Source organism: Grus americana, chromosome 5, assembly GCF_028858705.1.
Source record: "Grus americana isolate bGruAme1 chromosome 5, bGruAme1.mat, whole genome shotgun sequence".
In the NCBI taxonomy this organism is placed as follows: domain Eukaryota; kingdom Metazoa; phylum Chordata; class Aves; order Gruiformes; family Gruidae; genus Grus; species Grus americana.
This window is the reverse complement of record NC_072856.1, coordinates 61,737,513-61,750,199: the sequence shown is the minus strand read 5'-3', so window position 1 is coordinate 61,750,199 and position 12,687 is coordinate 61,737,513. Positions and strand designations below refer to the sequence as shown.

Here is a 12,687-nt window from a genome sequence, read left to right as displayed (position 1 = left end):
TTTTACATGGTCTAGAGACGGTAGCATGGTTGTGGCCTGCATTTGGGTTTGGTAAAAATAATCGTATGAAAGCTCAAAAATGTTCTATAATCTGAGTGCGTGTATTTTTATAATTCTACCTGAAAATATCTCTTGGAAAAGAGGAAACTGTTGCAACCATTATTCTCAAAAGGGGGAAATTAGGTAAATTTTGAACAACTGACTTTCTCAGCACCATTAGTGAGAACATAAACTGAGAATCTATATGTTCATACCTGGCAAAAGATTGTGCTACTCACTTCATATTTGGGGTTTGGTAGGTAAGAAACAAAGTTACTGGTTTGTCCTTTACTTTTACTAGGGCAGAACACTCAGGCTCTTTATTTTGTGAACTTGAAACCTGCTATTGTTTTAAAACTTTGATTTTTGCCATTTCAGAATGCAATCATACTAATGCCTTTTAGATGGGTTATTTATTGGTCTTATTATGTGATAGCATTTATAAATGGCAGTTTCACAAATTATTAGGAATTGGAACAAAAGACCATCAGGCTCTGACATCTGTTGCACATAATACCCACAGAGCTTTATTTAATCAAATAACTTAGAATAAAACCTGAATTTATTTATTAAAATATTTTGTTGAAAGAATCCCATTGAGATGCAGTGTGTCATTTCCAAGGGTATCCTGGGATACGGGCCAAGATATGACACTTAAAGAATGTTATTGAGAGCAACATGCTTTGATGTCTCATTTATTTTGCAGTTGAATTTACTTTCTATTTTTTTTTTCCCTTTGTTATATGAAAACAGGCTGCTGGCAGGATTGTTTATTTCAAAGAAGTTGTCCTGTATCATGTTCTCTGGTTCGGTGCAAACGTTACAAGTAGATAGAGATTATATTTTAAAGTGCATGTATGTGGATTTGTTAGCACTTCTTAATTCATTCTTCCACCGGTCCGATGATTAACCAAACATATGCTTCCTTCTTTATGGTGTCATGAACAACTTCCTGCTGCAGTTCAGTTTACTGAAACCAATCTTCCTTCAGATTTTTTTCCACAGCATTTTTTCTTAAGTTTGCATGTCTCACAACTTTATTCTGGTTTTACTTAGTATTAAATATTTAAGTTGTATTGCAGAAAGCATTCAAATTTTATCAGAATACAGAAGTCTTCTAGATGTCTCTAATTATCTGTTGCCAAATCCACTTTATCTGTGATTAGTATGAAAGGCTGAACGTTTTTGTCAGGAGCTTATAGCTTTGCTTTTGTAATAGGCTGCTTTTTAAGCAGCCAATTGGATTGGTGTTGGCCTTTGAAAAATGTAAAATGCTTTGAAGGAAGACTTAAATGAACCAGGAAAGATTGTGCAAGCACACACATTTAATCTCAGCACTATCTGCATTATAGTTAAAGCTCTGGGAAACTAAAGGAATTGCACTGGAGAATAATCAAAGGGTACAGCTTTATTACATGTCTGTTCTGAAAACGAAGGGACTGTTTTCTCTGGCTTAAGATACTGGGTGCTGCTCTGATAAAAGGAAGACGACAGCACTTTAGATACTGCATTAGAAGTTTTCAGGGATGTGTCCAACTGTGAAACGGATAGTTAATTTGAATATAGAAGTCACACAGGGACTACATGCAGTTCTTTCTCATGGTCACCCAAAATAATTTTGAAATAACTTAAGATCAAGTAGGCCCTCCTGAAGGATGAATCCTCCCAAAGAATTACTTTTGATTGTTAGTTCTCAAACAAGTTTGGGGTTTGTTTTTTTTTTTATTATCACTTTAAGATTGAAAGCACAGTCATTTCTAGTTTGGACAAGAAAAGGACACTTTTTCATTAACATGCTTTAATCCTGATCTGGGGTGTTTCTCAAACATGATAATTCCATCTAGTCTTTTTAAAATATAGTCTTGACATGGAAAACAATATGAAAGATCAGTTTGTCAACACTGTAGGAACAAAGCAAGCCAAATTCCTATAACTTCAAGAAGCAAAACAAATTTATATTTTAAAGATAAAATAATTATAGGACTTCTAAATGATTTATTTATTTTCTTACTAACTTTCCTTCTAGTATGATAAAAAGTCTTGACATTTTTTCCCTTATGAGCCATCTAGGCAAAAATATTACATGTATGTTTTATATCCACATGCTCTCCAGCAGAGACTAATACATGTCTCTTAAATACTTCTGTGATTACATGCTACATTTGATTATTTTCTTCTGATTGTATCAAAGGGATTTTTAATACCAAATATCTGTTGAGAGTCAAGGGGACTGATAAAATCAATGACTTGCTTTTATTCCTGTTTCTTTTTTGGCATCTGCCATTGTTTTTTCTTTGTCTTCTTTGAGAATGGTAACTGAGTTACCACAAGCTCTGATAATGTTGCGGGGGTTTTGGTGCTTTGTTTTGGTTGGTTTGTTGCGTTCTTTTAAAATCAAATAACATTACTTCCTAAAGTCTCCATTATGGAGCTGAGATTATTGTTTGTAAGCAGCACAAACGATATTACACACTTTCAACTAATTTTGAGCTAATTTTTAGCCTTTAAAAGTAGGTGGAAGTGGTTGAGGTTAAGAGCTGGGAAGCCCTGGCTTTCAATGTTAACGTCAGTGGTTTTTTAGGTGCTTTGTCTTCCATTATTCAATTCTGATCACAATGTGTGTGACACACACATAACCCATGCTAGACACAAGGAGATCCTGAGTTGCTCTTACAATGATTAAAGAAAGGTCAGCTTCTTTGCCCGTGTTACCTCATCAATTACTTAGCATACTATGGTATTAGTACAAGATTATCTTTAAAAATCCTCATCTCCAGCCTTGAGAGTCTTATTTCATTCACAGAAACACAAGAGAATTTTGTCCTTTTCTTTGCTATTACTATACTGTGATTTTTTTTTAATTATTTTTTAGTTTTGCAAATTCACATTTGTAAAGTACGTATTAAGGTCGCATCTAAGAATAATGAAAGGCTGAATCAGTCTTTTTTTATTAAAGGATTTAACAAGTTTGTCTCATGAAAAGCAATTAGTAAGTGTTAACAGTTGGTTTGGATTAACTGTGGCCCAGGTCAACAACTGACAAATCATCAAGATAGAAGATTACCAAACTGATGAGTACAAGGTGAAATTACTTTTCTACCTAAAAAAAACCCCCAAAACCCAACAACAAAATGCAAACAAACCCTTCAGACAAAAAAAAATGCCAAACCCACTGAAAAAAGCCCAAACACCCAACCCCTATCCCTCAAAACCTTCCTTCAAATATTGGAGCTCAAGAAGTACGTGTTCTTGTAGCTTTGGCAAAGCTCATTTGCTGATCTTAATTGCTAGGATATATTTCAAAAGAATTAACTTTCTGTCTGTTCATATATGTGTGCACATTTTAACAGGATGTCAGTTTTCATCTGTCCTACCTTGTAACTGCTGTTGTCAAATAGTGTGGTTTTTACATTACTCCCAGAAACACCACCTTCCTTTCTCAGGTGTGAGTGTGTGAGTTGTAGTAGTAGTATTTCTATATAAATGGTTGCTCTACTGGAATGTTATAAAGCATCAGTTACCATGAGTTCAATAAATATAGAGCTGTACTGTGTTTGGGGAAGGAAAAAATTTGGAAGTGGTTTTCTAGGCCAATGGCACGCAATGGAGTAATTTTCTAAAATCTTGTAAGAAGTGTTTTCAACTATAAAAGTTGTATTCAGCTGGGTATCTTCTCTTTCAATGAGAGTCTTAAAGGTGGAGGAGGAATTAAGATTCTGGACTCCTCCTGTGTTGCAGATGTCCATGGGTCAGTTGTATGTAACTTCTGCACGTTGGGAAAGCCAAATATCCATTAGAGAATCCTAATGCTTACCTATTTCACTCAAGGTTTTCTTTGAAGTTTAAATGGTTAAATGCTACATGAGATCCTTGACTGAATAGATGGAATCCCTTTAAGAAAACATTGTGTTAGGTGCCAGGACCAGGCACACTTTAACTGCAAACTTGAGTACAATAAAAGCTCAAGTACAGCTGATCTGTGTAGATACGTCTTGCTAACATTTTGGGTATATCTTTCTTAAAATATTTTAAGACTACCCTAATTGTTCCTATATTTATAGAAAGAACAGTATCCTACATTATGCACAGTAACCTGTTTACATGTGTGTTTTCTTTGGGAAAAAGTCTCCTGTAATTGGAGTAGTGATTAATTGTATGTATAACATGAGCAGGAGCTACTGCAGGGGGAAGCCAAGGAGGGGTTAGGCTGAAAGCTGAGCAGCCTTGTGGTCTTCACCAGCCCTGGAAGACCCTGTACAAACCTGTGTCCTCTCTTAATATGTTGCCTTTCTGTTCGGTTGTAGTTCCTAAAGCAGCCACCAACAGATGCAGTGTGAGGGATCCAAGTCTCCTTCATTGGTCCAAAATGATCTATGTCTTACAGAAGCAAATTATAGCTCCTGAATGACACATAGAGCACATTTTGAAGAGTTTTCTTCAACCATCTCTTGCCTACAGAGGTGGCAAGCCCACCGGCAGTGGCAGGTACCGAATGCAATACCCATGTGCAACACTTGTGCTGTGTGCTCGGCGAGTCCCAGCTGCAGATCTGGGCTCAGTGGCATTGCGTTTGCATAAATGACCTGTTCTTTTTGCACCAGCAATTTCCCTGGCTGTCAGCTGCTGGAGGAATAGCCAGCAAAGACGTACAGCTGTGGAACATGGTGAAAGTAATAATCTGCCACCCAAAATGAAAAGGTTGGCAGGTTGAAGCCAAGACACTGTTTCATTTGTGCAGACATGTTATAGCTTGTTTTTAAGGTATGTAGGCAAGTTTTGGATCCATCATGATCCTCTTACCTCTGAGTATTCTTTTTCTTTGTAAAAAATAACAAAAAAGTGGTCTTGACATGGGCACATGAAGCCTGTTGCTAGGTTATGATCTTTGTCCATTTCAGATTAGATTCTTGTCTAGGATTCCTGCCTTTTTAGGAAAGTTGGCTGGGCTTTTTTTTTTCTCTTCTAGAGAAATCTGTGTGATTTTTCTCTGATAACATGCAGCTTGGGCTTTATTTATCTTCTGTATCTTTTATTTGTGAAGATGTTCCCAAAAGTCATTGTGAATGTTTTAATTTTTTTATTTTATATGTTTACTCTTTATTGATTACTTTAAAGCTTATAGATGCATACATAATATTCTAAAATAGGATTGGTTGTAGTATTTTAGAGGGAATTGCCTTGAAACATAAAATAGCCTTGTAATATCCAGTGGTATGATAACACTAAAAGATGTATTTGTAGTAGTCCTTTTTCGTAGCCTGTATCATCTATAAAAATAGTAATCTCAATTTTGTAGTGAATTCTTTGTGTGATGATTTAAAACTCCGGAAGATAAATAATTTCCTTATCTTATAGGCCAGACCAAACAGCTGAACCCACATATTTGGGTTGTTGCAGCAATAAGGAAACCCATTGGAAGCAGTGGCTTGGGGGATCCTCCACTTAGATCAGTTGAACAGTCTTGCCCTCACTTTCTATAATACTCAAATAACTGCCCTAAATGCAGCTTTAAGTGGGTTTTCAGAAGTTACAGACTTAGTGACCTGTGGAAATATTTCATGTCATATTGTTTCTTGTGGAATAAGAAATACCAAATGGCATTTGTAATGTCACACTCCTCCTAAGAAGGTGTAATTCTGAACTTTCTCCTCCATGATTCTCCAACTATGACAAGTAATATTAGAACTTGTGTGTAGTGGTTTGTTAAAAAAAGTAAATTCATGTTCAAAATTGTTTGTCAGTCTCTCAGAAAATTAGAAGTAATTAAATAGAAAGTTCTACAGATTTGTGCCATTTCTGTACCCTCTCATCTCAAGATGGTGTGAGAAGCAGACAATTGTAATAACTTGCTGCTACTCCTTTCCAGCTTAATTTGATCTTGTTCCTTAATTCTGACAGATTGTTTTTAATTTTCCCATCTGTTCCATAAAAATCTCAAGTGATTGACTCTGAGTAAAAAATAATGTCTAATATCTGAGCCATTTTTAATGAGTTGGTATGAGTTATTTAATGAGACGTGCTGAAGAAGGCAAGCCAAGTGAAAGATCGGGCTTGGGGTGGTGGATGTAAAGAAAGGTAAAGGGCAACCGTATGCTTCGGGAAGTCTCTTCTCTTTAACCTCAGCTTTAGACTGCTGCTGTCTCCAGTTCCAGGCAGTGCATGTCCTTAAACCCATGGACAAAAAAAAAAAAAAGGTTCAGTAGCAGTAATTCCTTTCCCTCTTATGTAGTGCAATGTCTGCCCTCAGACAGTACTGCTTTGGGGAGAGGAACAGTCATGCAAAGGATTAAAAGAAATATATTAAAGAAATCAAAGAATAATACTTAAATAAAGTTAAAAACATTGTAGGCTGTGGTTTAACTTCAGCTCTTGTAGCAGCCTGCACCATAACTCCAAGATATTCTGGTTTTAGGTGCCTGTAAACAGAGACAACATTCTTCTCCAGCCTCTCTGAGGGCTAAACCCCTTTGCTTTAAAATTGTCTGCAAATGACATCTCCTGGGGCAGGAAGCCATCAATATGCAGTACGGGTTTTTGAGAGTAGCAGCCATGAATATAAATGTTAACATCTGGACTTCTCCCTTCTGTTTTGGTTTTTATATATTATTATAATAAACATTAACATTATTTTTAATAATCATCAAATAGCAGTTTCTCTGGCAGCTTGAGACTTCATTATTAAATCAAATAGTGAAAATAAATATACAGCTCCTTTACAAGGAAAGTTGAAAGTTTGACTCAACTCTACAAATATGCCATTGTTAGTCTCATCTATTGTAGAATTCATAGAATAATGAATTAACTTTCCAATTGCATACAGTGAGGCATAACAAATGAGAGAATGCTACCATGGTAATGAGCAAAATATACACTTGTTTTTGCAGGTTTTAATGGGCTACCAACTAAGGAGAGAGACTTTTGTCTGCATTTTTTTTTTTTTTTACTAGTAAAATCCAAGATTAATTTAAGTGAAAAAGACAGCAGGGAACACTAGTACTCCACACTTTTAGAGCATCTCCAAATACTCAGCCGGTCAGCTTTCCCTATGACCTGTATTTCAAGCAATCAAAGAGGACAGGGGAAAGATTAAAATGTGACTCTTAAACCTTTGAATGTGGTAGCAGGTAAAATTGCTTCTGGTTTAAATTTGTACAAAATTGGACATGGATGGTGTGTGTTTTAAGGCCCAAGCTCAGCAAGTAGCCACATATAGGAGATGCTCTGTGCTTATACAGAAGTCTCTGGCTCTGAATGAGACAAGACTGTGCCTAAGAGTTAGACTAATCTGATCTGGAACTGATATGAGGGAAGAAAACATTTTTATTTTTAAGGATTTTTTTCTTGTTATTACTATCTAGTAGCAATGTTCCTAGAGATGGACCTTTTTTTTCTGTTGGGGAGAAGGAATTGATTGGTGGCTTACTTTGTCTGTATGGCAGGAGACAAAAGTGACTTAATTTTGGATAAATTCTCATGGGCTTTGGGAACACGAGCCATTATCTATACCTCTTGATGGATTTTGGACAAGGATCTTGTTACGTTGTGGCTTTAGTAATAAATCTTCTATGTATTTATGTAGTTAAATTCACAAGATGTAAGTTTAATAGTTCTGCATTAATCCTTCATAAAGCATTGATCTTTTGGTTTTTTTATCTTCTTCAGTGTGTCAATCCTGATCTTTAATACTTCTCGGCAGTGCTTTGTTGTGGTGAAGCAGTTCCGCCCAGGTAATCCTCTTTTTTTAGATTTACTTTTACTCTCTAGTGAATCAAGCTTTTAAAGGTTTAGCAGTTAAAAGTTGGTGCATCTGTGGTGATAAAATCTTTGTTCTATATTCTGTTTCTTTGTATGATAGCCCACCCTTTTCAGTTGGTCAGAATTTCTAACCAGGGAAATTTCCATTACAGATGAAACGAATGATCAGGGTAGCCTTACATTCTTTTCATTTACTAGCTTTTGGGCTAGTCATTGTCCTGTTTTGGATGAAATTACAAACAGCTCTACAATGGTCGTGCAATAGATGGGTTTTATTTGAAGTTCCTTCTTGACCTATCTAGTATTTAGTAGGCAGCTTCCATGCAGAAGCACAATTTTTTTTCTTTTTTTGTCTTAAATATTCCTTTTTTAATGTGTTATTGTGCATTGTATACTTGGGAATTTTAGGACTGTATGCTTGTTCATCAATATGCGGACAGCTTCATTTCACCAGTTGTTATTATGAATTTAGGTTAATATTTTTTCCTGACTTTTGTATCAGTTATTTTAATTCAAAGCAATATTTACTTTTTGGAAGTTAAAATGAAATGCATATTCTCTGCATGTTAATTAAAAAAAAATCACAAGATATTTCACTGTTGCTAAGAGACCATTTCAAGACTGTTCATGGTAGACTTCATAGGAAACTTTCTAGGGTGGTGTCATGCTGTCCTTTCTTACTGACAGTGATTGACAGGCTCTTCAGCAGTGTGCAGCACTGTTATATTGACAGTGCGTACTTCTCATGAAGTACTATATTGACTAGTATAAAGAGAAAGTGTTTAGGGACTGTTTACAAGGGCTTGTAGTGATAGGACAAGGGGTAATGGTTTTAAACTGAAGGAGGGGAGATTTAGATTAGATATTAGGAAGAAATTTTTTCCTGTGTGGGTGATGAGGCACTGGAACAGGTTGCTCAGAGAAGCTGTGGATGCCCCATCCCTGGAAGTGTTCAAGAACACGTTGGATGGGGCTTTGGGCAACCTGGTCTAGTGGAGGGTGTCCCTGCCCATGGCAGGGGGATTGGAACTAGATTGTCTTTGAGGTCCCTCCCAACCCAACCCATTCTATGATTTGTTTATCAATAATCGAATGTCTTTTATTTGCCAGCTAAATAAAATGGCTTGTATAGCTGTTGGTCTCTCTGAGGCAATCTTAGGCAGGAGACATGTTGATTACATCATCCATATGGAAGTGTCAAATCTGCCTCAAAAGACTGGACTGTTCTTGGAGTTAAACTGTTCCAGAGACTGGACCTGCTCAGAAACCTGGCCTTAGGGACAGTGGTCAGTCAGACATCCGATAGCAGTTCAGTGATCGCAACCATGCCCTGACATTACTCACATCACTATAATTATATTGCCATTCCATTGTTATTGTCTGCCTTGGTGTATGTTCCACAAAGGAAAAATAAAGGCCAGGACTTTCTCGTTGCTTGCTCCTATGTGGGTCCCAGCAGGAAGGCAGTAGCTTGTTACTTGTGAGCAAACAGCTGCTACTCACTCACCAGGCATGTCCCTTGCACTTGTGCTAGTTAACATATGTGCTTGCCTTGCCTTAGGGTATGATGTCATGATCAGGTTTTCTCACTGAAGTCTGTGCTGCTTGTAAAGGCAGTCAGCCCTCCCTGTGTGTATATTCCCACCCCATTCCCTTTGGTAGCACCAGCCCTTATGCAGCCACAGCAGAGGTCTTATATGGGTGCAAACAGGTAATTTTGAGGATTAGGCAGCTTATCTGACTGGTCTGAAAGAGTTCATGCTGGCTTGAGGGGTGGCAGAAGCGCACAACTGGCATGAGGCAGGCAGGACCATATTTTTCAGTGTACTGTGGACTTAGATCATCTTGAATGATCATAAAATCACACATTTGGAAAAAGCAGAGAGAAAAAAGTTACACATATATCTCAGTAGTTTCCATATAGTTCCTCACCCGTGACTGATAGGCCATGGTCTTGGTCAATGCCCTTTTTGGTAGGCAATTAACCACGTTTTCAAATATAAGAAAATAATATGTTCCTGGGAAAGGCTTAGTACTTATGAACATGTGCCCTGTTTTTTTCACTGTAAGTATAATGACCTTTCAATGGATTGTGATGTTTGGATTTGCATTGACTTAAAGTAAACAGCATCAAAGCTGTGAATCATAAGCCATGTTCTGTTTCAGGAGGTGCAAAACAACGGTGCAAAGAGAAATCAAAAGTTGAAAGCACATACCCCAGTTAGCTAAACCCCACTAACCCCTCAGTCCATACTCATGTTTTATTCTCCTTAGGGATAGCAAACAAGTCCTTGTATGTGAGTCATCTAACAAGGCTGCTTTGAATAAGTTATTATCTTATTTGATGAGTTTGGTTGAGCCATCTATCCTTTGTCCCAGCTTTGCAGAAAGGCAGGCAAGTACATCAGTTCTACTGGAGTTTCCACTCTGAGACTTCTTAAAGCTGCGTGGCTCTGGGGTAATTAGTCAAGAAGTTTAATGAGCCCTAGATGGTTGGTTGAGTCCTCACTGTGCTGCTGCTGCTCATTGCATGTGTCCATCTGATGATGGAGGAGACTGCCCAGTGATGATGAAGTGGCTGTTTCTGACCAAAGTAGCATAAGCCATCAGAAGACAAGAGAGCAATCAGACCCGGGACTAGTGGGTGGGTGACTGTGCTGGGAGCTGAGTTCTTGCTTCTATTTTCTGCTCTCCAAATGCTTTGTGCATTTGCAATAAGCTGACAACCTGTCATGAGGAAGAGGGGAGTCACAGGTTTCCCTCTGAAGATGTGCCCTAGCGAATAGGCCACAGACTGCTTTTCCATCCGGTACTTTATCTCCCGTGGTGCATCACTTGTGCAATCAATTTTGCACTGTCAGGAGTGGTGTGGGGGACTCTTCTGTTCCCTGATATTAACAGGCAGCTTGGGTTTTCCTGGCTTTGCTTATCTATGAGAGATAAATTGAGTTTGAACCTTTCTGAGCCTGCCGATAATGAATTCATGATGTGATTCCTGGCGAATGCTCTGATTTTTGGTCTTTTACAGAAGCAGCTGGTACTGCTTCTTTTCTTCCTTAACTGCAGAGAAAAGCTGTTAGTGTGCGTTGAGGGTTGGCTTTGCTCTGAAGAGGACTGCTGGATTGGGTCCTTTTGGGAATGTAGGTTTTGATCTACGTGGAGCCCAGTTGTGCTGAGGGAGAAGGAGAATGGCAGGTGCCTGCCAGAATGACAGGATGGGTTTCAGAGATTCAAGAGACTTGTAACAGAGAGTTACTGTAATTACATTTTCATATTTCTGTACCCACTCTCTTACCTGCATCCTGTTTTGGTGCCCAAGTCCTTTACTGGGATATATGCATTGTCCTTTTTATAATTACTGATACAGATAAGTCAATATTGAAAAAGCAATACAATCTTAAGAGTATTTGGCTCATCTTAGAGAGACCCTGGAGGTAGTTGTCATTTTATGATATTCGTCATAGCTTTTAGAAATGTTTGGAATAATGACAATAGACACCCTTCAAGGATCTGTCCTTCAGACTGGTTTTTTTGCCACTTTCTTGCTGCATTCTGAAAACAAAACTGAGCTCTAGTCATGATTTTCAACTAAGAAATGGAGGCTCCTTTTCTTAAATGTTTGAATCTCAAAGGCCTAGATGTATCTACCGCAAACAGCTTTGAAAGTTTTAAATTCTGGAGAAAGACTAATTCTGGGGCAAACTTCTGCACTTTGTCTTTCTTTTTAGACTGATCTAGACATCTCCCGTTCAGGTGCTGAACTTGGTATACTACACTTCTGAGGCAAGAAGCATTATAGGAGGAGCCTAGTCATCAACTTCTGGGGTACAGACTCTTCCCCATAGACCAAGTACCTGAGAAGTCACTTCTATGCAACAATATTTCTTTAGGGACCTTGTTGTATCTCACAATTTGAAGAAATAACTTCCAGTAAGTGGAAGAACAAAAAGTTGTCCATTAAACTTGAGGTTTTTTTATATAAACGTTCTATAAGATTTAGAATGGGAAATAAAAGATAAGCTCATTTGAAAACCATGTTAGGGTATTTGAAATATGCATGTAAAATATTTTAATGAAATAAAAATAATTTCAAATTTTAAAATAGTTTTATTCAGGGTGTTTTATAACACCCTCATGGTAACCTTTTATGAAAAGCAAAGGAATAGACATGAGCAAATTTCAAAGAAGAAACAAGTGGGATTATACCTGTAAGCTAAAGTTACAATGATTGGAATTGTCAGTAGTGATTCTTTGTGTGTTAACATCCAGTTCTCACCCAGGCAAAATTTCTGTTGACATCAGTGAGAGGTTTTGCTTAAATAAGGACTAAAATCTGGCATTTGCACTTTCTTTAGGAGTGCATTACAGTGGCAGCTGTTTGTAGATTAATTCAAGAAGTCTTTTTCAGACTCCACGCAGGAATCTGTGCAAGGAACTATATGTTCAAAAGAGGTTCTTTTTTTCTTTTTTTTTTTTTTCAAACAAACATACATGCTTTTCATACCCTTTCTAAATAACAGCTGAGTTGACAGGCTGAAAGACTCATCATTGTGCACATGGTACATAACGTGCAACCCAACTTTCCTGCAAGATAACTGCATAGTTTAAATTAGATCCTGATATCCGCATTGCCCAACAAATGGAAGCTGTATGGCACTTCTGGAACTGAGATTTCTTGGATGAACTACCTTCCTTTTTTAATTTTTATTTATTTTAAGGTGTGCATGAATTCATTCCAAGTGATATAAGCACAAATAGAATTTAAAGAATAATTTTACAGAAATGGCAAGGGAAGCTTTGTTCTCTAAAATTTCAATTTCAGTGTGTCATTTTAACAGATAACACAACTGAACTCCTTGTTACTCCCAAGTACTCTTATAGTTAGAAATTTCC

At 37.4% G+C, this 12,687-nt stretch overlaps 1 protein-coding gene across 4 annotated transcripts in view; it reads left to right on the top strand.

Annotated features, from left to right (window-relative positions):
* NUDT14 (nudix hydrolase 14) overlaps positions 1-12,687 on the top strand; it is a 60,583-nt gene that overhangs the window by 35,186 nt on the left and 12,710 nt on the right. For 3 of the 4 annotated variants that reach the window (XM_054827761.1, XM_054827763.1, XM_054827764.1), the window contains one exon: positions 7,702-7,766. The exons of the other annotated variant lie outside the window; for it this stretch is intronic. In XM_054827761.1, coding sequence (XP_054683736.1) covers positions 7,702-7,766 — 65 coding nt within the window. The remainder of the gene's footprint in view (positions 1-7,701; positions 7,767-12,687) is intronic. 4 annotated transcript variants of the gene reach the window in all.